Below are 26618 nucleotides of genomic sequence, written 5' to 3'. Positions count from 1 at the left end.
TGACGTACTCCTTTTCGTATTCGGAACCAGTCTGTTGTTCCATGTCCAGTTCTAACTGGTGCTTCCTGACCTGCATACAGATTTCTCAAGAGGCAGGTTAGGTGGTCTGGTATTCCCATCTCTTTCAGAATTTTCCACAGTTTATTGTGATCCACACAGTCAAAGGCTTTGGCATAGTCAATAAAGCAGAAACAGATGTTTTTCTGGGACTCTCTTGCTTTTTCCATGATCCAGCGGATGTTGGCAATTTGATCTGTGGTTCCTCTGCCTTTTCCAAAACCAGCTTGAACACCAGGGAGTTCACGGTTCACGTATTGCTGAAGCCTGGCTTGGAGAATTTTGAGCATTACTTTACTAGCATGTGAGATGAGTACAATTGTGCGGCAGTTTGAGCATTCTTTGGCATTGCCTTTCTTTGGAATTGGAATGAAAACTGACCTTTTCCAGTCCTGTGGCCACTGCTGAGTTTTCCAAATTTGCTGGCATTTTGAGTGCAGCACTTTGACAGCATCATCTTTCAGGATTTGAAAGAGCTCCACTGGAATTCCATCACCTCCACTAGCTTTGTTCGTAGTGATGCTTTCTAAGGCCCACTTGACTTCACATTCCAAGATGTCTGGCTCTAGGTGAGTGATCACACCATCGTGGTTATCTGGGTCGTGAAGATCCTTTTTGTACAGTTCTTCTGTGTATTCTTGTCACCTCTTCTTAATATCTTCTGCTTCTGTTAGGACCATACCACTTCTGTCCTTTATCGAGCCCATCTTTGCATGGAATGTTCCCTTGGTGTCTCTAATTTTCTTGAAGAGATCTCTAGTGTTTCCTATTCTGTTGTTTTCCTCTATTTCTTTGCATTGATCGCAGAAGGCGGCTTTCTTATCTCTTCTTGCTATTCTCTGGAACTCTGCATTCAGATGCTTATATCTTTCCTTTTCTCCTTTGCTTTTCGCTTCTCTTCTTTTCACAGCTATTTGTAAGGCCTCCCCAGACAGCCATTTTGCTTTTTTAGGAAAACATTATTATTCCTATGTAGGTTTCACTATGTATGGAATTTTTCCTTTCATATTTGCTATTCAATTTTATATCTTACTATTTTAATGAAATATTCCAGCAATTTTTTTATATTATGGTTCTTGAAATTCTTAAATAAAATTATATTCATTACATAAATGTTTACTGAAACATTATCTCTTGGATAGTTTTTACCTAACAAATAGTTTGCCCTCGAGACAACTGGTGGTGGGGGTGGGGTTGGAGGAGTGGGGAAAGGAGCCGGAAACATAAAATTAAGCAATTAAAACAAAGTGACGATAAGGACTTTCCAGAAACACAGTGCTAGAGTGCTGAATTAAATTTGGGTTGGTGATGAACAGGGGAGGGAAGGCTTTAGGGTATCAATACACAATTTGAGACTCAAAGGATGAGAAAGAGTTAAAGAGAAGAAAGAATGAAGTTGGTTCTGAAAAAAAGAATATGTTCAAAAATTTAGAATCCAGAGTATGAAATAAATAATGAAGCTGGTAAGGATAATAACAGTTTGCAAGTCATGCTCAAGCAATTGGACCTACTCCTTGGAATAATTAGAAGTCATTCAAGTGTTTTAACCTAAGGAGAGTCATGATTAGGTTTCTATTTTAGAAGCATCACTTTAGCTTCAGTAAGGAGAATATTCGGAAAAATACAGCAAGATCATAAAGATTAAGAGGCAATTATAGGTTCCTAATCCAAGCAACACATAATGATGTCTGAATTGAGATAATTCCAGTGGGGATGGAGAGTTAAGAATAGAAGTGAGAGATGGTTAGAGAATAAAACCAACCGTATGTGTGTCAGGTGGTACTGAATGGTTCCCCACGGCTCAACATTAACCTTCTGTTTTATAAAGAACACTGCTATAAACTGCTCTCCTTATTGGGAATTATTTCTTTTGGATAAATACCATGAAGATGAACTGCATTTATTTACTCCCCACTTCATTCCAGAAGATGCACACATCTTCCTAAACAGTGTCCTAAACAGGCTTTTCCAGTGTACACGGTCACACAGAGGTATGGGAAAGGGAAGTCAGATGCAACTTGAGGGAGTAGCAGAGATCTAGCCCAGGAGAAGCAGCAGAGAAGATAAGAGTCATGTGCTATTAAGAGGCAGGATCAGAATGTGGTGATAAAGCAGATGGGAAGGAGGGGGTCTGCAGGTAAACAGAGGGGAAATAAAGGACATCTGACTTCCAGGCAACTAATGCCATCCACAGATAACACGATGGAGCAATCACTGTGTGAGGAGGACACGGAATGATGTGATTTTAGGTCTGGATACGTTATGTTTGAGATGCCAATACGTCATCCACAGGGAGGTGCTGAAAACACTGGTGATCCGGAGTTGAAGATCAAAAGCATAATAAAAAACGATCACCATGGCAGTGGTCCTCGGAGACATGGTTACTGATGATACTGCCCAAGAAGAGCAAACTGGAGAGATCACTCTGAAAAAGTATTCACTTTTAGTGAGAGCATGACATTTCTAAGAACTATCGAGTGATCAAAAAGGTAATTAGGAAACTAATTAGTTCTGTCCTATTCTCATGAATATTACTAAATCTAAACCTTTCTGGTTTTGAGCCTGGTAAATAGCAGTTTCTCACTAAGTTTGTGAAATGAATTGCTTTTGACAGCCACTAAGTTTTTTAATATAAAAAAAATTATAACAAGTATGTTGTAATTCCACAGGTGCTAAATTTAATAATCAAGGAATTTCATTTAAACAGAGCATACTGTCATCACTCACAGAATTCATAAAACAGTATCACAATGTAAGTGAATTCACGAACCTGCTAACTTATTTGGAGATACTATGTTCGATAAAGATGTTTAATAAAAAAAAAACAGATGCCATGTCAGTTTAATGGTATAACTTGTAAAAACAATTCAATTTATATTTGATTTTAATACTTAAATGATTTTAATGTACATTAAAGATTTTTTCCACAAGGGCATTAAAAATTAAGAAAATAAAAAACAAAACACATCAACTTACATAATCCTGCAACATAAATATAGGCTTCAGAGAAATTCCCATAAAGGAGAAAGCTTGTTAAAAAGTATCACTTTTGAAATTAAATTTTCAAAATTCAGTTATCAAAAATACAGAAGGCAATTCAAGCCATGAGCTATGAAGTAAATTTATCTGAAACAACCTTAATACTAAAATGCTCATCTGAATCATTAATATACTTCTTAAATCTCTCAATGGTAGCTACCTGAGTTTTACTTAGAAATACTGTAACACTAAAACATTTGAAATGTTGTCAAGAAAAACTGAGTAGAAGGATCAAAAAAATAAAGAGTAATTAAATAAAATACAGGGTGTTTGGTTTTCTTAACATTTTTGCCAATTCAATTTCAGTGTACACTGTACAGAGTGAATGGATTACAAACGCTTCACCTATAAAAGGAACATGATGCTACTTACCAGCCATCAGAAGTGCATGCAAACAAATTAAAGGGATATATGAAAATAACTGAACCAAAGACACACTGAGACATTACTCACCTATTTTTCTATTAAATAATTTAAATTCTTTAATAAAATATATTTTATATTAGTTTTAGAGATCAGTGTAGAATATCATACATTTAACAGGGAAACAGATAAAAAACTAAAATGCATTATCCCAGCCAGTGAGTGGCATATTTAATTATGGAATAAAAACATTAAAATTTAAAAATAAGTGGGTTCAAGCAAGTGTAAAATGTTACATAAGAGATTCAACAGGCAAATTCTGAAGGATGCATGGAACAAGAGATTAAAACGGAAGGACTTCCTATATAAACTGTAAAAATATTTCTTAGAGAGTAAACATACACTGCCCTATTACTCTAAGCCTAGAATCCCTTGTTTTAAAAGTTACAAGCTATCTAAACAGTCAACTCCCACAGAATCTATACTTAGAAAACCTATCCCTCAACAAATCCTTCTAAGAATAAAAAGGAGGGTGTTTCTTCAGTGTTTATTTATGAGACCTTGTACATAAGACACATTTTATTATCATCACCTAGAAGCTTCATTAAAAGTGAAGCTTCAAGTCTGAGGAAAAGCCCCTCTGTTTAAAAAGCCTGACCCCACTGCCAGACAACATTAAGGCTGGATGGGGAGTAAAGAGAGCTCAGTGACAGTGAGTGACAGTGACTGAAGTCTTAAAATCTACACTTTTTCATGCTTTCTTAATCTGTTTGTATAGACTGTATGACCTGCCTCCTGAGGAATCTGTATGCAGGTCAAGAAGCAACAGTTAGAACTGGATATGCAACAACGCATCAGTTCCAAATTGGGAAAGGAATACGTCAAGGCTGTATCTTGTCACCCTGTTTATTTAACTTATATGCAGAGCACATCATGAGAAATGCCGTACTGGATGAAGCACAAGCTGGAATCAAGACTGCCAGGAAAAATATCAATAAGTTCAGTTACGCAGATGAACACCACACTTATGGCAGAAAGCGAAGAACTACTAAAGAGCCTCTTGATGAAAGTGAAACAGGAGAGTGAAAAAGTTGGCTTAAAACTCAACATTCAGAAAAGTAAGATCATGGCATCTGGTCCCATCACTTCATTCATGGCAAATAGATGTGGAAACAGTGGAAAACAGTGACAGACTTTATTTTCTTGGGTTCCAAAATCACTGCAGATGGTAACTGCAGCCATGAAATTAAAGGACGCTTACTCCTTGGCAGAAAAGTTATGACCAACCTAGATAGCATATTAAAAAGCAGAGACATTACTTTGTCAACAAAGGTCTGTCTAGTCCAAGCTATGGTTTCTCCAGCAGTCATGTATGGGTGTGACGGCTGGACTATAAAGAAAGTCGAGCACTCAAGAATTTATGCTTTTAAACTGTGGTGTTGGAGAAGATTTTTGAGAGTCCCTTGGACTGCAAGGAGATCCAACCAGTCAGTCCTAAAGGAAATCAGCCCTGAATATTCTTTGGAAGGACTGATGCTGAAGCTGAAACTCCAATACTTTGGCCACCTGATGAGAAGAAATGACTGCTTGGAAGAGACCAGGATGCTGGGAAAGACTTGAAGGCAGGAGGAGAAGGGGACGACAGAGTTTGAGACGGTTGGATGGCATCACGGACTCAATGGACCTGAGTTTGAGCAAGCTCCGTGAGCTGCTGATGGACAGGGAGGCCTGGTGCACTGCAGTCCATGGGGTTGCAAAGAGTTGGACACAACTGAGCAACTGAAACTGAGAGATTGCTATCTATCCAAAGATACAGTGCTTTAATTATTTTTGAAAACTCTAGCTGGAACAATGTTCCTGTAGCTGGTCTAATGCAGAATAAACAAACAGCACAGCTAACAGTGTGAGTGGGGCATACAGGGAAACTGATGTAAAATCCTAATTAAAATGTATTCAGTAGTTCCACTCTGCAAAAAAAAAAAAACAAAAAAAACCCAGCACATTTCAATTCCTGAAAGAACTTTTCTCTCTCACCATGTTTATCAAGTATACACCGACTCCCATCAGAGAGCCTTACACTCAGCCTGTATTATGTCACGCCATTGTGATTCTAGGATCTCTAGCACTTCCATGATGGTCTTTGTATTTCACATTTAAATGAGATTTTCAGAAAGTCTTACTTATAGTTGGGTCTAGTTTAATTAAGGTTTAACAACAATCCCAGAAACACAAAATCAGATTCAGATGTCTACTTTGATATATTAATATATCTTTAGTAAAGATGAAACTATAAAATTCATTTATTATACTTTAAAAATATTTATTTTATACTTTCTCATCTGAATTAAACATTCATCATGTGTAACTTGCATCTACAATTTCAGGCCACGAAGGTTATTTAGCAGCAACCAATTTTTCCCTTTCCTTACAAAACTATAATCTTGTGGTTTGAAGATGTTAACAGACTTCCCCCGATCATCCAGAGGATCTTATTCACTGCGTGAATAAGTCTCACATTTAAAAATTTTAAATACCTAAATTTCACTGAATGTTTTTTCTGGAGAGCAGATATAAAGCACCAAATGCAAGAACTATCACTATTACTGATACCTTGAGGACGAATGAGGTTATACAAACTTAAGAGTGATATTCATCACCTGACGTGTTTAAGGCAACATTTTCTCACTAAAAAGTCATTACACTAAAACCCAGATCTGTGGAGAGGCAGGGAAAGACAAAGCTCTCTCTGCAAGTTATTGACATGCAACCTAAATAATCCTATTTACAAGTATGAGTACCTCATCTATTTTCCAAAAAGCTTTAAATGTTCATCTTTGTGTGACAAATATGGGAAGTGTAAAGATACCTCTTTATTATATGCCCTAAGCAATAATCTTATATTAATCTTATATTAATGTTTATTAAAACAAAACACTTAATAGCATTACTTGAAGATATATTTAACTTAGGAAGACAAACTTATGTTTACAATTTTCACTTTTTTCTCCAGAGATCTGGAACAAAATATCTTTCCTTAAATTTGTTTACTGTACTGTACTTAGTGAAAACACAAGCCTTAATAACAGGATCATCCACATGGCAGCAGGGATCAGCTTACTCTCCTGAAGAATGTAACAAGCTCTCAGCCTTCAGTACAGTCTTGCCTATATAAGAGGAAGCAAGGACTGGTTCCTTTCAAACCTGTAATTTATGAGTTTATTCAAACCCGCCAAATTGTTTTACGTAAACGCCTCTCACATTTAAAAATTCCCATGGCAACTCATTTAGTTTGGCAGACAGGAAGACCCAAATTCAATCCTTTTATCCTGCAGCTAAACCATTACAATGGTAATTCTGCTCTGACACTTTGAAGAGACTGCTAATTACTGTACTCTGGGTCCCTAGACAGATTTCCCATTCAGATTAAAATGGTTGTGCAAGGCAGAAAACAGCAGCAACACCCTCCGTGCATGAGAGACGGTCTCTCACATTACAGCTCTATCAAGGGGCGAGTGCATTACAGCTGGATCTTTTAATCCTTCTTTCCCAGTAACATGAAAAGGAGGCCAACGGTACCGCAGACTTCAATTACTGATCCTCTGGTCAAGAACTAGACTGACAGTCCAGCTTAGAACTTGTACTCTGAGAGCAGACTGTGCCGTCTCCAAGGCCATCGCCTCCCCAGAGTTGCACTTAGTCTCATCCATCTTTTAGTGCTACACGCAAGCGTTTGGTTTTGTTGATTTTCTCTATTTGTTCCTTTTCTGTTTCACTGATTTCTGCTTTTTTGTCTTCTTTCTACTTGATTTGTTTTTAATTTTATTTTCACAGCTTCTTAAAGGTGGAGTATTAGTGACTTATGACCTTTCTTTTATACTTTTGAGACCTTTTACTTATGCTGAAAATATTTTCTCTGAATAATGCTTTAACTGCATCCAAAATATAATATCATGTGGTATTTTTATTACCATTCACGTCACAGTATTTCCTATTTTATTTCATGATTTCTTCTTTGACTTATGAGTTATTTCCAAATGTTTCCCAATATTTGGGACTTTTAAATTTATCTTATTGTGACTGACTGATAACTGAATTCTGTTTCCAAAAAATGCTTTCTGTTAAGATTTTATTCTCTTTGAATTAGAGTACATTTTTGTAATATTCCATCATATTGTCTGTTTTGGTGAATATCCCTTTTACACTTAAAAAGCACATGTATTCTGTGGTAGTTGTTTACCTGTTTCATAAACGTCATTTAGATGAAGTGAGTGAAAGTCACTTAGTCATGTCCGACTCTTTGTGACCCCATGGACTGTATAGTCCGTGGAATTCTCCAGGCCAGAATACTGGAGTGGGTAGGGCTCTCCCTCCTCCGGGGGATCTTCCCAACCCAGGGATCGAACCCAAGTCTCCCTCACTGTAGGCAAATTCTTTATCAGCTGAGCCACAAGGGAAGCCCAAGAATCCTGGAGTGGGAAGCCTATCCCTTCTCCAGGGGATCTTCCTGACCCAGGAATGGAACTGGGGTCTCCTGCATTGCAGGCGGGTTCTTCACCAACTGAGCTCTCAGGGAAGCCCAAGAATCCTGGAGTGGGTAGCCTATTTCTTCTCCAGGGGATCTTCCTGACCCAGGAATGGAACTGGGGTCTCCTACATTTGCAGGCAGGTTCTTCATCAACTGAGCTCTCAGGGAGCCCCATTTAGATGAAGGTGGTAGATAATGTTCAGGTCTTGTTTTTCCCCTGAATTACTGAAAGACTGTAAAGACCTCCATTCTCTGTAATAATGTGTGTGTATCCTAGCGTGTTCTCCTTGAAGGCACTGAAACGGCAGTTTTGACGTGTGCACATGTGTGCATGTACAGCTCACATGACCTACATGAACAGAGTAGACCTTAAAAAGACAGAGCCTTGTGACCAGCTTCATGGTGAGAGATTTACCAGCTCAGATGACAAAGACAGACTCCTTGAGAAATACAAGAACAGGGAAATAAACTAAGTTCAATATTTATTAATATGAATGAAATGGGATTTGTAATGAAAAGCCTTTCCACAAAACCAAAAGAAAAACACAAGTCACAGATTTGAATATTTGTCCAATAAAGGATTCATTTTCAACACATAAAGAATTGCTTTAACACTAAAAAATAAAAACGACAAGCCAAGAAGAATGATAAAAAGATTTAAAGATACTTCATCAAAGAAAATATATGAATTCCCAAGAAGCATATTAAAAGATGCTCCATATCATTTGTATTCACAGAAATAAAAATTAAAACTACAAGTGAAAGGAGGAACAACCTGTGGCTCATGTATTCAATGGAATGCTAATTATCAATAAAAAGGGACAACCCACTGATACATGCAACAGTATGGATGAAACTCAAAAGAGCCAAGCTGCATGAAAGTACAAAGAAAGGAGATGTAGAAAAAGCAACCTGATTTAAAAGAGGCAAATTCACACAATCAGAGAGTAGAATGTTGGTTGCCAGGGGCTAGGGAAGAGGTGATGTCCATCAAATGGCACAAACTCTCAGTTATGAGATGAGTGAGTTCTGGGGATTTAAGGCACAGTATAGTGGTTACAGTCAACTAACACCCTGTACACCTGAAATTTGCCAAAAGTGGATCATACACAAAAAACAATGAGTATATGAGATGATGGGTGTTAACTTGACTGTGATGGTAATTTGTTAATCTGAATTGATGGCAAAAGGGCTAAGAGAAAACTTTTTGGGGTAATGGAAACCTTGACTGTAATAGTGGTTGTAAATATATACAGTTGTCAAGGGTCAAACTGTACATTTAAAATTAATGAGTTTTTATTTGTGTAAAAAGAGAAAAAGTTCCTGAAGAAGAGCCCTTTTTTCATGTCTTCAAAATGACTATGCTTCAGAGTTAAAAAGACTGCTCTTATGTATTTAAATCAGACTCATGAGTTTATAGATCATTCCTCAAACAAGTATCTCTGTAACACTAGATGGCGAATACACTCTCAGAAAAAAATTTTGATGGTCAATTAAATTTGGAAATGGTTTCTACCCGAGATTCACAATACTTATATTTAAAGCTTTCTTTTATCCAGAATACCTATGAAAAGTATCTTATGAAATATAGATAGGGAATTGCCACTGTCTTAACATTAAACATCTTGCTTTAAATAATTTTCTATACCCCTAATGCTCTAAAATACAGTCAACCTGGAATAAATATTTGTTAATCCAAATAGAATACTAGAAGAGCTACACTTGGATAGCTATTGGAATCTTAAATTTACCAGACTCAAAACTGAGTTCGAAGTAACCTCTTCAGAGTCTATTCCTAACAGATCCTTCATCACAGTAACATCAATTACATCCTTTCGGTTGTTCAGGCTAAAAATCTTGGTATCATGCCTGACGCCTTGCTTTCTAACATCCCATAGATGATCCATTAGCAAATCCTGCCAGTCTCACTTTAAAAACATGCTTAGAAATGAGACCATGACTCACTTCTGTGGCTACACCGACCCAACCCATCATCACCTCTCATCTGAATTAATGCAAGAGTCCAGGAACTGGCAAACTTTTCTGTAATAAACCAGACAGTAAATGGCTTTTCTGGGCATATGGTCTCTGTAGCAGTTACTCAACTCACCACTGGAGCTCAGATGCAGCCACAGACAATATGTAAACAAAGAAGCATAAGCATGACTGTGCCTCAATAAAACCTGTTAGACAATGCAATTTGAATTTCATATAATTTTCACATTTCATGAAGTATTATTCTTCTTCAAATACTATTCTTCTGATTTTTTCTCCCTGGTCAATAAAAAATGTAGAAACCATGCTAAGCTCACGGGCTATTCAAACCCAGGTAGGGGGCTGGTTTTGGCCCACGGGCCTTAATTTGTGAACTCCTATGAGAGCTTCCTTTCTTTCACCCTGTGTGATTTATTCTGCTTTAAACAGAGCAGACCAGTAACCCTTACTAAATATTAATCAGATCATGTCATCCCTTCTCCTTAAGCACTCCAATGGTTTTACCCATTCTAGTGCTTAGAGCGCTCAGTCCTGTCTCTTTGCGACCCCATGGACTGTAGCCCTCCAGGCTCCTCTGTCCATGGGATTCTCTAGGCAAGGAGACTGGAGTGGGTTGCCATGCCCTCCTCCAGGGGATCTTCCCAACCCAGGTTTCCCACATTGCAGGCAGATTCTTTACCATCTAAGCCACCAGGGAAGCCCACCCATTCTAGACCAAAAGCCAAAGTTCTTAAAATGGTTAACAAGGCCCTGTACAATTATTAATCAATTGTCATAATATATACATGAGGATACTAAGACCAAATATAATTAAAAGTAGGTTTAGATATTCTCTTTAAAAAGGCAAAAAGAAATGGAAATTTAGTCTACAGCCATACCACCCTAAACGTGCCCAATCTTGTCTGATCTCAGAGGCTAAGCAGGGTTGGGCCTGGTTGGTACTTGAATAGGAGAAATGGAAATTTATAGCACATTACAGTAATCAGTGCAGTGAGAATAAAGGAAATGAAAACATCTGATGATAGAAAATGAGTAAATTAATTTAATACACAAGCTCTCTGTAAGGATCAAATCTATGTTAAAGTGATTTGAACATATAAAGATAAGAGATCATAATTTCCCAAAATACAGTGTATTTGTAAGCACATTAGGTAAATGCTAAGCAAAAACTGTAAGTTCAGCCAAGAAATTTAACAGCCTCGTTTTTTTTTGAAAGGCTCACAGAAAGTGTGAGAATCATTATCTGGATAAAAAAACAAGCACTAAAACGTCATCTGCTTTCTAATTACAACAAGCCAGCTCAGCACACATGTCTAAAAGCCTAAGGTCTACGTGTATAAAACTAGCGATTGATCTATTAAAACACCGCTGGTCTAATTACAAAATAGTATTTTATCGAAGGGTTAGATTAAATTAGTAACTTTCTCATAGACGCTTAAAGAAACAAGACTGTCGAGGAAAGCGTGCAGCAGCACACTGCAAGGGGGCCTAATGGCAAACAGAGATGACCAGTACGTCCCAGCCTGAACAGTCGGCTAGTACGAAGTCCGCGCTGGAAAACTCCGTAAGAAGCATGCAAGCTGTAGTTTTGTTAACCCAACTAATTTTGTAACTAACAAGCTACATAAAAACACAAACCACAAATAAGAATCACAAGTGCCTAACAATTTCAAGTAACTAATTTTCTCACAGGAGCCAGTTAAAATAAAAAGGCTATCATTATATCTTCCTATAAAACCTCTGCTTAATGTTCTATCTATATGCTTAGTAAAATCCTAAAATTAATTATTTCACAAACATTTTCCTTCTCTAACTTTTCAAGTTTTCACAACTACCTATACTTGTTTACAATTAAAAGCCACTTCTTCAGCGCACAACAAGGAGTTTCAGAGAAGGTAACTCACTGGTTACCCTGCTTCCAGAGGAGTGATGTGTCCAATCATCGATTATCTTTATACAGTTTTTTCAAACAAACACAAAAAATCACTCTTACTGATTTCTGAAAATCAATTGAGTGGGTTAAGACTAAAAGTAAAAAGAGATTTATTTTAACTGGGTTGGCAAGAATTTGTCTTCAAGAAATACAGTGGAGGCAGATTTACATCAAGAGTTCTTTTCTGCTAAGGATGACCTAAGTCCCCAAAGAGGAGCACAATCAGGGCCCTGATCAATAGTCCTTATCTGTCAATGAAGATGACTTGATTTCCACAAAATGTTACACTGTATTTATAAAAGTACATCGAAGATCTCAAGAATCTAAAGGAGGTATATAGTTCAGATTTATGGAAACGAGATTGAACAACTAATTAACTGTACCTATGATAAGAAGAACATCTTTAGTAGAAATTTCGTAGTAACACATTAAGACTTGCCAGGCTGGTTACACTGTATGTAACTGAAGAAATGACTTTTCTCTAGTTATGTATGGCTTATTTTGTGATTGAAGAAACAAAACAGACTAAAACAAACTAATTATTCAAATCAAAGAAACATTTGAAATAAAAACAACAGTATTATCCAGGATAAACAATTTTGTAAGGTAAAGTACTACAACTCTACAGATTAAGTGTGATCATCTCAAAACCCCTATTACAATACTTTTGCAGTGAAATTAAAAAATGCTAAAGCTTGTCTGAGTTTCTGTGCTTCCTGGGAGAAGGGGGTGGGGTGGGGGTGGGTATTGGATGGTGGGAAGGTAAGGCTGTTTTGAAATCCCAATTTGAATTTAAAAGGTTTGAACTCTGAACAGTAAGTTATGTGTGGTGTTATGTAAACTGATGGAAACATATTCAAATTGTCAAAATTAGAAAAATTACAATCAAGTCACAAGGAATATAGGTACAAGGATACTGGAATTTCCCCGGCAAGAACACTGGAGTGGGTTGCCATTCCCTACTCTAGGGGATATTCCTGATCTGACCCAGGGATGGAATCCGGGTCTCTCGTGTCTCCTGCATTGTTAAGTGAGTTCTTTACCACTGTGCCACCTGGGAAGCCCACGGAATCCATAGGCAACACAAATAATGCACTCCTACTAACACAGATCACCCAACAGAAGTATTAACTCGTACAGACTTCGTGTACACTCGCTTCTTGTTTGCAATGAGAAACTGATCTAAAAGAGAGACAAAGCTTTCATCAGCCCTACCTGATGATGGACCTACATTTTTACCCTGTAACAGAGTGATGCAAAGGTAACCACACTTTTGAAAAACAGGCCACTGATTCAGTTTGCTCCATTCACATTTCCTTCACAAAAAAATTAACAGGAGCAGACTTTCCCATTTAAGAAATGTAGCAGTGTCTGTCTCTTATTCTATAGCAAATGACTTATAAATTATTTTTATATTTTGTGCTTAAATAAAATTCTGAACAAATAATAACCTACTCTTTATTAACATAAACATTATAATAACTTAAAAATTAACTAAAAAAGATCTTGGGCCTAAATCTAAGATTTGGAAATTATTACTTACTGCAGGTACCAGTAATTTCTTCACTTCCTCAACGGCTCTCTTCAGTTTGATCTCTGCTCTGTTTTGAGCATCTTCCACAGTGATCAGTACATGTAAATCTTCATTGAGATGCTCCCAATTAGGCTTGCCTCGATTTTGCTCCTCCTAAAAAATTTACAAAGCACACGATTACAAAATTTTCTTTTCAAAGAGACAGCACATCTTTCCATCCATAATAATGACCTGCTGCAATCATTAAGCTATGCTTGCATTGTTTTGCTATGAGTAAATGAAAGGTCACTGAGGTAAATTTAGGCAAGTTCACCTGACAAGGCCATGTGGCTAGTAACTTGCCAAATTTAGGAACTGAATCAACATCTTCATTCTCAAATTCAGCGGTTTTCCCATTTTGTTGCAACTGCTTTTAGTAACACTGGCTGAATTTAAGAACAGGAAAAGTATTTTGCCAACAGACATTACTGTGTAGACAAATGCCATTTGTTTTAAGCATTTCAAGTAGTGATTATGGAACCATTTCATTATAAAATAATAACAAGGAATAAATGTGATGATACTTTTAACTGTAGTTCTATCAGACCTTACTTTAAAAACAGTGAGCTGTACAGTCACTCTTTTAACTATACCATCATAAACACTAGTTTTAGCAGAGAACATCTATATTTCATTTCCCCGGTGTCTTCGGATGACCGAGTGATCCCCAGGTGGAAAACACTGTCAAGCTACAGGAAAGATTGGCCATACTTCCCTTTCAGCTGAAATATAATCATTTCAGAATTGCTTCTTGCCTTAAGCCTTAGAGATAATATACAAATATATTTGTAAGTATTTCATAAATATAACTGTATTAATTAAAAATAACGTGAGTATCAAAATGGTATAAATGAATGCATATGGTTCAGTGCAATGTACCACACACAGACAATGAACAATACCTTTTTTGAAGTTTCATCTTTAAGTATTCTATTTACTGAATTGTGAATACTATTTACTGAATTCTTCCAATCAAAGAAAAATAAACTGTTTATTAAAAACAAACAAACAGTTTTCTACCATAACTCACATGTTTGCAGAGGCCATGCCAGGGAAAAGAAATATATGCAACTCAGACAATAAGGATAAAAATGAGTTCTTAAAAGTTTATGTTTCTCTTTATTTTCTATTACTATTGTTGCGTGTGAAAACGCACCCAAGTGTTGTGAGGGGAAATGGGAAACCAAGCAAAGCACACCCGCCTGTGGTCGGCCCCCTGTGTGTCTCCAAGGAGCGAATTCAAGGAGACAGTGCAGCTCGCTCACCAGGCACCGAAAGTACTCAGGGCTTCAAGGGGAATAGCAAGAGTTGATGTCTGTCAGACACCACGCAACCTTTGAGTTTACAATATTTGTCTTTATCAATATTAGACCATGCTACATTCCTTTTGATGATGTCTTGTCTTTGCAATGCTAAGTTTTTAGTGGTTGCTGTAATAAAAAGCCATGTCCATGCAAAATCAGTGTGGAACAGGAAGAGGGTGGTAGTGTCCAGTTTGAGAATCTGAACAGTATCCAAGAGAAAAACAAATACAATCATAAATAATGTGGTTGTTTATAAACAGAATTTAAACAAAAATTTCAATTTAAATTGTTTTGCTAAACTAAGCTGTTTGGAAGTTAACCATTTAAAAATGGGAAGAAAAACTCTTCAGCATTTCTTTTTGCCAAGGGGACACCAAGAAAAACTGAGAGACTCAAGGAGTCAGTGAGTCAAGGAACTGGGCACCTCGCGGCTATCCGTGTGGGACTGGGCACCTCACGGCTATCCGTGTGCCAAATACAAAGTGTGCAGACATACCTCTACTGTAACAATAAAAAGCAATTTTAAAATCCAGAGTTTAATTTTTATGTTGAAAAACACTGACAATATCGTCTCACTGAAACTTATATCTGATCAATTTTTTCTATAAAAAGTTAAATAAAACTTTTTATAGAAGTTTTTATAGAAGTGATCAAGTTCTGTGTGTTTATGTTTTAATGAACCTAAAAGCATCTCCACATCCATACAAATACGGAATGTCTGCTTTGGGCCAAGATAAAGTAACACCAACAAGATTCACTCTCATGTCTAAAAACCACCCACCCAAGAGGAGGAGGATAGTGAGGTTGAGGATGGGAAGCCAAGGCAGGAAGGGCCACGATTGTCCAGGCTTCCAGGCCTGGGAAGCTCGAGGCTGCAGCCCTGGGAAGGGTGCCAGCCTGCCTCTCTGAGTGGAGAAGACTAACCTCCGAGACCCGGGAGGGCACAGCAGCTAGAGCTCACGTAAACCAGTACTGGAAAAAGGAGCTGCACAGAGAGCGGAGGGCCTCCCTAGTGGCACAGACAGTAAAGAGTCTGCCTGCAGTGCAGGAGACCTGGGTTCGATCCCTGGGTTGGAAAGATGCCCTGGAGAAGGGAACGGCTACCCACTCCAGGATTCTGGGCCTGGAAAGTTCCATAAACAGAGGAGCCTGGCAGGCTAAAGTCCATGGGGTCACAAACAGTTGGACATGACTGAGCGACTTGCACTTCACTTTGAGAGTGGAGATCTGCACAAGTATTCAACTGAACACTGCTCAGCACATATGTGGGAGGAAATACCAGAGACCAGAGAAAGAACCAATCAAAGGATTCAAGGTAGAAAACTTTATGATACACAAGACACTGGGACAAGTACACAGAGGTCTTGCCTCAGGAGTGGAAAATAATTAGTTAGCTGTCTGAGCAGTACCGTGCCAGCAGTGCCTAAATAAATACTCAAAGCAAGACTTAAAAGGATCCAACTGTCTCCAATTTAACTGTGTCCTAGAACAAAGTCCAAAAACAGATATAGGAATATGAAATATCCACCCAACAAGGTAAAATCCACTCTGTGTGAGCTTAGTCACTCAGTTGTGTCCAATTCTCTTGTGACTTCATTGACTATAGCCCGCCTGGCTCCTCCGTCCATGGGATTCTCCAGGCAAGAACACTGGGGTGGGTTGCTTTCCTTCTCCAGGGGACGTTCTTGACCCAGAGATTGAACCTGCATCTTCTATGGCTCCTGCATTGGCAGGCGAATTCTCCACCAATGAGCCACATGGGAAACCCTAAAATTCACACTGTGTGGCATCTTATTGGAAATTAACAGGCAAAGGAAGAGAAAAAGGATACATATAAGAAAAAAAAAAAAAAAACCCACCTAGGACTGACATAATGTTATAATTAGTAGACAAAGACACTAAAAAAGCATATCTATGTGTGTATTATTAATGTATACAGATATGAATACAAGAACAACTGAGGAACACTTATAATCCAAAATATTTTAGAAAGGTCTAAGAATGAAAACTACATTTGGTAAATGATACTCTTAGTAAATTCAACAATTTAAGTACCAGTTAAAACTATAAAAATAAAAGAAAGTTATACTTATCCTAATGTTTCTTATGGTTTCTAAAACACTAAGAGACAAAAAACGTGAAACTAATGGAGTTGTGTACTTTCACTCCTAAAATTCTTCTGAAACACTGTAGAGTTTTAAATACATGAACTAACTTATAAGAAAGAAGAAAATGGGAAAGGAAACAATTTGGAAACTATATTAGAAAGCAGATGGCTAAGTAGTCAGGGTCTTAGCTGACCCAGGCCAAGAAGAAATTCACTTAATACTCTTAGCGCCTCCATGAAGCCTCAGGAAATCGGCAGTGGTGGAAGTGGTGTAAGGGTGGAGCTGAGACTGGAAAACTGGCTAACTTCTCATTAAGGAACAGCTCAATCTCCACATCCCCATTCCTTAAATAGCTGGCAATCCAGCACTTCCTAATTTCTAGCTGCAGACTAGAAATGTATCCCTAAAGAGTTCCATATTCTGGAACTGGGTTTTGAGGGGCAGGTAACAGGACCCTTGAGAACACTGAAGGCTCAGGTGTCTAGCCCTCTCTCACTCTACCCCAGCCTGCACACTGAGGGCCAGAGACAGAAGGCTTCTCTGGGAAGCATGGCCAACCGAACTACAGACACTGCCTGGAGAAAGCCATCACTGGGCAAGGAGAAAAACTCAAAAGTCCTCGGGGTTAAGGAAAGACACTGCATCCTGGAAACAAGTAAAAAATGCTATTAAAGGAATTCAAAACATAAAAAGGAATTCTTGAAACTTAAATATGACAGTAGAAACAAACAAAAAAAACACATGACAGAGGTGCTTAAAGATAAAAGGTGAATTTTCTTTCCAAGTAAAGAGTAAAGACAGAGGTGGAAAATGGCTGGAAAATAACAGAAAGATTAGGGAACTAACACGAGAGGTCACAATAATGAATGGCTGATGTCTCACCATGAAAAAAGAAAAAGGAAGCAGAAGGGAGAAAAATCATCAACATAATACATATTTTAAAACAGAACTGATAACAGTTTCCAAATGTAAAGGGCCCAATAACTTCTCATCACAATGAAAAAGTGAGATCAAAATAAAACAACAACAAAAAATCAACTCGGGGTAAGGTGAGCACAAAATGCAGCAGTAGAGAATGAATGCCAAAAGAATCTCTTTAAACAGCAGGAAGTGCCTGTGAGCAGTGGTGGCTGTTAGAAAGGAGAGAAGGTATTTTCTACATCAGGCTTTATAGAATCGCATACTTTTAATCCATGAGCATATTAAACTCATTTTTAAAGAGGTTTTAAGATTATTCTATGCAGAAGCCACCTTTATACAATTGTAATCCATTCTAACTCAGGAAGAGTGAAGTAAATTCTGTCAACAGTGAATTTGAGCCAAGTCATTATTCAATACAAATATAATTTCTCTTTCTGTTTCTCAAACAGATAACAAAGGCAATCTGGGATTGGCAAGTCAATAAAAGGTACCCATAAAGGTTCTCTTTCACTATAGCAAACAAGAGAGAAAGTAAAATTACAGTGGCTACTCCTATACCCTAGTGTACCTGTAGTTAAGAATCCACTCCCAAAATCTCTCACTTTCGTAATTTGGGACCAAAAAAAGGGATGCAATGAAGCAGAGAGGACTGATGGCAAAACGGAGATACACCAAAGGTGGTGTATCTCTTAGAAACTGTGGTTGAGGCATTAATTTCTTTTTCCAGTCATATTTTAATAGTATTTCAGGAATGAACAGCTGAGAAACTGATGTGGAAAAAATAGCTCATTGAAAATTATCATAACTTCTGTTTTATACTCACCCAAAGAATTTCATATAACTTGCCACCAAATCTTCAGCAATATACAACAACATGGCATTTTATGTATCCACATATTCCCAAATTTATACTTCCAGTACATTCCTTACTTCTAGACCTCCAAATTCAACTGCCCGCTGACAAGTGTATGTCAGTGTCTGTAAAGCACTCAACATGTCCAGCTCATTCTCTTCTCCAAACTAGTCCACAGTTACATCTCAGCTATTATTGATCCTGAATGAGCTTTCTGAGTTCAGTGTGAATTTTTACTACTTCAGAACAAAGACCAACTAACTGGTTTTGTGGGAAGTCTGAAACACAGTTACAAGCTTCCTCTGGTCCTGACAGAGAGCTGCTGTGCCTTCACCCGTGCACTTGAATCCACACTAACTTCACACACCATTTCCTGATTACATTTTCTCCAGGTTGTCAACAAGCCGGCCTATTCACAAACATGGATTCTCGTACCCACAAACTTTATGCCATTGATCACCCATGTCCAGAATGTTTCCATACTCACTTTCCTCCTTTTTTATAGTACTACTCTACTTGTGTAGTACTGTACCTGATAGTGATCTGTGCACCGTCTTGAGCTATTAGATTTACTAAAGTGAACAACTGAGCTTTTATTGTTGGTGAGCATCACTAAAATCATATTGTTTGCTCACAGTGCTTTGCTGTATTCGTTACTGCTGTATCTGCCCAAATAAGGCTCCAGTTTCCCTTGACCATTTGTCTGTCTCTGGGCCTGCTTCTATTTGACCTCCTACTTAAGTAGCAAGCTAACATCTGAAAATCCTTACACCCCTAACTTTTATTCTTGGTCTCTTACTTTTCTTCTAGTCAAGTCACTCAGATTTTCTAAGATAATGTTCATGAGGTATGATTTTCATATCCCACAGAAGACAGCGCTTTTCCTTTATTCTATCAGTTCCATATTACCTTGTTACAACATATCAGAAGAATACAAAAAAAAGGTCAGTCTTTTTGAAACTGCAAGACTAAATTTATACATCTTAATATAATAAAGCAAAATGACAGCAAAGGCAAGTTATTTATAAACAATTACAATGTGTACAAATAAGAACAAAGCTCAAACCACTGATCCTGGTTTTTTTATTTAAGGTAGTCTGAAATGACAAGACAGCATTCAAGGAAATGGAATGCATCTTAATTTATACTGTAAATTAAAGTTCAGTAATCTATAAAACGATTCTATAATACCATTCACACCTGACTATGGAGCTGACATAATTATCAATAATACTTTATTATGGTTTATATTCTTGGCAAGTCTACTATCAAAAAATACATTTCAAGTAGCTCTGAGTCTCTCATGTGATGACAAAGAAATTCAGCAATGAAAATGATGATGATACTACCTACCTTCCTGCTTGCCAAGTGCCACACTGAGCAAAACAAACATGTCCCCTCACTCAGTCTTCTCAGCAGTCCTGAGAGTGCGGTCCCAGTCCCCTCCCTCCCTCACAGGTCGGGAGGAAGTTAAGGCGGAAAGGCCTGCCCCAGCCACACACACACACACACACAGGCTCTACAGAGAGCGCTTCAGAGCCTGCTACGCCTCCTAGAGCGTGATAGCGCCTACACAAGAGCCCTAAAACTAGGTAAACGGCCTTAAAACAGCACCACAAACTAGGGAAAGAGTCATAAATTAGTGAAAGACACAGAACACTGAAGTCTTGACAGTTAAGAATCTTTCCTACTCTTACCATTTTACCTTTAAACATTTGGGTGGGGGGCATGTATTTTAAGCACAACTTGTTCTCATAGAATTTTAGAGCTGGTAGAGAATTTGGATGCAGATAAAGAAACAGATTAACAGAGATGACTTGGTAAATGTATTTCATGTTCTTCCCCCCTAATTCCAAGTCATATGCTCTTTCTCCATCAATGAATTCCTGATTGAGTCACACACAGTATCAATAAATAGCAGAGAATACCTGGTAAAACAGATTTCTTACACCGAAACAAATACGCTTTTCTCCTAGAAGAGAGAAATGCCTACCAAATTTCAATGACACAAATATACAAAAATGATAAACCTGTGGCCACTTACACAGAATTCTTCTAATCATTACAGTTTTCAATAGAGGAAGATGAAAATTTGGTCTTAATATACAATGCACACATATACACCCAATGTCATTCCTAAGTTAGGGCTGATTAAATCACCGTCGTGAAATAAGCTTTAAGCATTTCACTTGCTGTATACAGTGATATAAAAATATTCAGTTAAAAAAAATTCCTCCAAACCTGAGAAACTACTTTTGTTTTTGATTAAAAACAAAACCAAAAAAAAAAAACAAACCTCAGAGTCACTGACCTCTGAAATTTAAAATTATGCTCTAACTACAATATCTGTTTGAACAACAAGGTAATCGTATAACATGAAGCATCAGAACACAATGATTGCCCCAACCCCTGCTGACAGACTCTTTTAATTATACATTCATAGTCAGGCAAATGAGCACAAGACTTCTCTCCCTACTGCGCTCTTAATATGGAAGTTCATACCCAAAATCTCCTAGAAAGGAACTCTGGAAAGTGCTTTGTATTTAAACAAATCAAGGTTTCAATAACCCATTTATGAATAATCCATTTTAAGCCAAGTGATGAAGCCTAACAGATAACTATCTCCAGTCGTACATACAATCTTAAATCATTTAAGAGATGTACACTGAGGAACATTTATTGACGTATATTATATATAATTGCTCACTGACTCACTCTGGTTATAAAGTTGACTTCAAGAAAATTTTTAACTTGAGTCAAACAGGAATCATGTTCTCAAAGCAAGTTATTTTCTAATAATATATAGAGATTAGAATACTTTTATTCAGTTTGTTGAAATCATTATCTAGGAATGTCTTTATAGGCAGTAGGTATTCTAAAAAGGCTTTATTAAATTTAGCATAGTGAAACAACTTGCTAAATTCAAAAAAGTGTCAGGTTAAGTAAGTCCTCATTCCAATTCTCATATATTAATTCCTCTAATTTAACTGTAATTGCCGTGTGTCAAGACCAAACTTAAGTATCACTAGTTATGGCCAAGTAATACCAGTCTGTCCCCATCATGACCAAAATCAGTAAACTTTCACTAGAGCTGAGCTGTTTATAGTATCCGTGCCCATTTGGAAAGCTAAATATGATCTTGATGATGCCATAGGTCAGGCTGAAAAGACTGAACTAAACATATACAAACAGTTTCTTACAGAAGGACAAAAATGACCAGGTGATTTTTAATTTCATTTTCCCCAAGTTTAAATATCAGTGGCTGCCTAATGCTTAAAAAAAGAGACACTGAGGAACTGGCTGGAAATCCTTTTGGAAACTTTGGGCTACGTTTCTGCTGCTAACGATCACTCACATACAAGTAGTTACTGTCCATGGAGGCATGAAATGCTTCCACACAGCATTAATAGAAGCCTTTCACTATTCACATGTGAAACCTTGTACTGGATTTATTCTTTCCCCCATCTAGCAGACATAAAGATTATTAAAGGCATAGAAAAACAACCATTTGTCTTAAAATGTGATGTTTTAAATTGAAGTATTTACTTATTGACAGCAAATCAAGGAAAGAAGATTAAAAGTTAAAGATTACCATTTCTACTCATATCCATTTTATTTCCAAAATCGGCAAAAACTCAATTTCAGAAATCGCCTTTGAATGAAAAGTTTTCCAGGTCCTCTCAGACAAAATGGGAGTATAGGAAACATCTTATCATTTGTTCTTTTGGCTGAAGTCTTACTATCAGTTCAGTCGCTCAGTCGTGTTTGACTCTTTGAGACCCCATGGACTGCAGCACGCCAGGCCTCCCTGTCCATCACCAACTCCCAGAGTTTACCGAAACGCATGTCCATTGAGTTGGTGATGCCATCCAACCACCTCATCCTCTGCCGTCCCCTTCTCCTCCCGCCTTCAACATTTCAAGTCTTATGTATATTACTATCTAAAAAGCTCCAAGAAATCTACTCTAAAAGACTCTACTCCTATCTCTGAGCACTGACCATAATAAGTGCCGCATAACTACTCAATATCAAACCAAGCTCACAGAGCAAGCATGATACAAAAATGCAGTCATAGCTAATATTATTATGATGAAAAATAATATATATAGTGCTTTGTAGTGAGCATTTTATATCCATAAAGTTAAAAAACTTTTTAAACCTTAGTAGAGGTAGTAGATATTATTATAATACCTGTTTCTCACTTGAAAATGACATAAACTAAAGGGCAGAAATCTGACTTACTCAATGTCACTTGGCTAAACTTCTCATTATACACTTCTGCCCTAAAGATTTTACAACTAACAGTATATTAAGAAGACAAGAAAGGTTAACAACTGTAATATTTAAAGAACAATGAAAAAAGATTAAAATTATTTCACACAAAACTGTAACAAGAAACAAGGTAAACATTTTGATAAAACTACCTACAGGATAACTTGCTGCCCTAAGCAAAGATCATTTCCAGGCCTGTGCTGGACGATCGCCCTAAGGACACAGCGAGTGAGTGGCAACACCTGGTTCCCTATCACAAAGCTTCTGTTTCCTGAGGGAAAATATTCAGAAAGTAAATTCTACAGATATTCAAAACAAAACAATTATTTGTTTAGCAGTGATAGTATCAGTTGCTCAGCCGTGTCTGACTTTGCAACCCCATGAACTGCAGTCCACCAGGTTCCTCTGCCCACGGAACTATCAAGGTAAGAATACTGGAGTGGGTTGCCATTCCCTTCTCCAGGGCATCTTTCCGACCCAGGGATCAAATCTAGGTTTCGTGCATTGCAGGCAGAGTCTTTACCGTCCTAGCCACCAGGGAAGCCTCTTATTTGTTTAGAATATTACTTTAAAATATGATTTTTATATCCATTTGATGATATTCCTAGGAATTCATATTACCTTTAATCTTGGGCAAAATATTTGAACCTTGGTCTCCTCATCTATAAAACAGAGATAAGTTCTAACTGTGTTATGTTTGTACAGCACATAGAATAGTTGCCAGCTTTTCCTAAGTGATGTTACCATGGTATGAACAGGCTGCTATTTAAAATCAAAGAGTAAAATAAAAAGTGAAAAAAATAATAAAATCAAAAAGAGTAATAGAAAATTACAGGAAATGACCTAGGAATATGGAGTAGGGGTGACTGAACAATAGCAAATAAAATAGCATGACTAAAGTTATAATTTAAAAAAAAAAAATTGGAAAAAAAACTTTTGGGGATAAAGAGTACTAGCTTAAGTAAATTAATTCTGTCAATAAAAATATATTAAACATATTAAATAAAACATGAGATTGTTTCAAAATACAGGTTTTAGGATAAAGAAGCTTAATAAAGGTCCACCTGTAATCTCTGGGGTTGCAGACTGGAGAAGAGCTCAGCTGATCACAGGGCTGGACTGCCTTCTGTGTAAGCTTTAGATTTGAAACAACATATAAAGGAGGACGACCCAGTTTCCCCAGAAATAGGAATAAGCCATGATTTGTCCACCAGCTCTACACAAAGAGACTAACAGCAGTAAGTTAATTTTTTAACAAAAATTAAATAACTGGAAGAGTAAGTTCAAATACTACTTCTTTAGTAATATTTTCCTAAGTCACTCCCTCTATTAGAATTCATCTCCTGCACTTTGCTTCCTTCCATAGAACTTTATGAGTTTATATAATAATACTTAATGTTGCAATACAGTCCTCTGCATCCAATATAAAGTAATAAGCCTCAAGAGAGCAAGACAGGTGTCTTTTTAAAAAATTTATGCACAATGTATCTGTGATGTTTTCCAGTTGCTAAGTCATGTGCAACTCCTTCTGACCCCGTGGCCAGGCTTCCCTGGCCTTCACTATCTCCAGAGTTCGCTCAAATTCATATCCATTGAGTCAGGAATGCATCCAACCGTCTCATCCTCTGTCGTCCCCTTCTCCTGCCCAGTGCATTTTTAAATGCCTAAATAAGAGTTTGGTATTTAAGCAGTAGCTTAATATTTTTCTGTTCTTACACCTCTGCACAGATATGAATTTGTACCTCTTTTATGATAGTTTTAATCAGGTCTCTCAAATATTCAATGAACATGAATTTGAGCAAACTCTGGGAGATAGTGGAGGACAGAGGAGCCTGCCATGCTGTAGTCTATGAGGTCACAAACAGTTGAATATGACTCAGCCACTGAACAGCAACTCCTCCTCAAATATTTATCTGCATTTGTCTTATTTTATATGTATATATATTCTATAAACTAAATGCTGTATCACATACAAACATACTACTAGTTTCTCAACATATATGCATGTTACCATAATAAACACAATACAAAGTCATTTAAAGTACACTATTAAATTCATACTAGGCTTGTTTACCATGATTGTGTCTTTTCTTTACTCAACACATGCTAAACTACTGTTCGTCTGTATTAGAAGTCACTTCCCTAACATATCAGGCAAAAGGTTTTGTATATAGTAATATGCATTGAAGAAGCTTCCCTGGTGGCTCAGCGGTAAAAAGTCCACCTGCCAATGCAGGAGACATGGGTTCAATCCCTGGGTCGGGATTCCCTGGAGAAGGAAATGGCAATCACTCCAGTATTCTTACCTGGAAAATGGCACGGAGGGCCTGCAGGGCTACAGTCCATGGAGTCGTGTCCAACTAGTTAGACAGAACTCGGCAACTAAACAACAACAAGAAGCACTGCAGCAATGTCTGGAATAAAACATTCTCTACCCACAGAAGTGAGCAAGGCACATAAAACAGTGAGGAGAGAACAGCTTGAATGCAAGCCTTACTTCAGGACAGTATTTCAGTTATCTCAGTAATAACCTGGACTAACTCACTCACACATCCACTGATTTTTTTCAATAAATACTTACTAAGTTTTTCTACTACACAGAAGATACTTTCCTAGTGCACAAGGTTTATAACAGGCAACTGGACAAACATGCTCACCCTTGAAAAGCTTAGAAGCTAGCAAAGAAGAAAGGCATGAAATAAGTAGTAACGCAGTACTACTTACCACCGAGACGAGTGACAGGCGTCACAGCGCACCATGCTACAGAAGTGGAAAGAAGCATGACTGAGCTAGGGTGTGCGATAACCATGTCAGGAAACTTTATTTCCTCATTTGTAAAGGTTACAGGGCTGCTAGGACTGAATGAGAAAACGACGGTGAAGGCAGTGACTAGCTCACAGCACCTCATACTTCTGCTGTGCAGCTCCCACTATCCCTATTCCTTCCCTAAGTCTTCTTAAAGATGGCTTTTCAGATAACAGGGATTTCCCTTAACTCTACTGCAGGACTTCCTTCCTGATATTATGTTAACATAAACAACCTTCAGGAAAGAACCAGTTCCTCAATTACAAAAGACTCTAAATTAAAGTCACAGTAAAAAAAAAAAAAAAAAAAAGAAAGAAAGAAACAAACAAGTAATAAATTAGGAATCAACAAACAATTCCTCCTATATTTTAGTCAATTAAAAAAAATAGGCACCCACCCTCAAATACCTGGAATATCATAATTCTTTTCTGGGTAGTTACTGTCACCCTTGAAAAGTTCTGGAATTAAGATCAGAATTAGTAAATAAAACCCATGGTTATGAGTCTGTGTGTTTATCCAAAATGTTTGTAAATTTAACATTATTTAGTATATTTAAGTATCTTAAGGTTATCTTTCTTTTTTCAACCAAAATAAACATAGACAGGAACCCACCACACATCTCAGAAATTATTTTAAGGATGTGCTGGAAACATCTACGTTTTTAAAAAGCTCTATAAACACTTCTAATACACAGCCAGGTATAATTACTGTGAAATGCATACTTCTGCACTTCTTGGCTAATAATTTGGATGATATAATGTCTGATGATGATCAAAAACACAATACTGAATTGTCCAAATAGCTAAAGTATTATGAGCAGAGTTCTTTTTTTCCTTTTCCTTGTATTTTCGAAGTGTATTCTTTCACACA

General features: G+C 37.3%; 1 protein-coding gene across 7 annotated transcripts in view; it reads right to left on the bottom strand.

The window, feature by feature from the left end:
* QKI (QKI, KH domain containing RNA binding) overlaps window positions 1–26618 on the bottom strand; it is a 156554-nt gene that overhangs the window by 30176 nt on the left and 99760 nt on the right. For all 7 annotated transcript variants that reach the window (XM_068985237.1, XM_068985238.1, XM_068985240.1 and 4 more), the window contains exon 4: window positions 13456–13599. In XM_068985237.1, the coding sequence (XP_068841338.1) occupies window positions 13456–13599 (144 nt within the window). The remainder of the gene's footprint in view (window positions 1–13455; window positions 13600–26618) is intronic.

Source organism: Capricornis sumatraensis, chromosome 13 (assembly GCF_032405125.1).
Source record: "Capricornis sumatraensis isolate serow.1 chromosome 13, serow.2, whole genome shotgun sequence".
Classification (NCBI taxonomy): domain Eukaryota; kingdom Metazoa; phylum Chordata; class Mammalia; order Artiodactyla; family Bovidae; genus Capricornis; species Capricornis sumatraensis.
The sequence above is the reverse complement of the archived record's forward strand: the minus strand, read 5'-3'. Positions and strand labels throughout refer to the sequence as shown.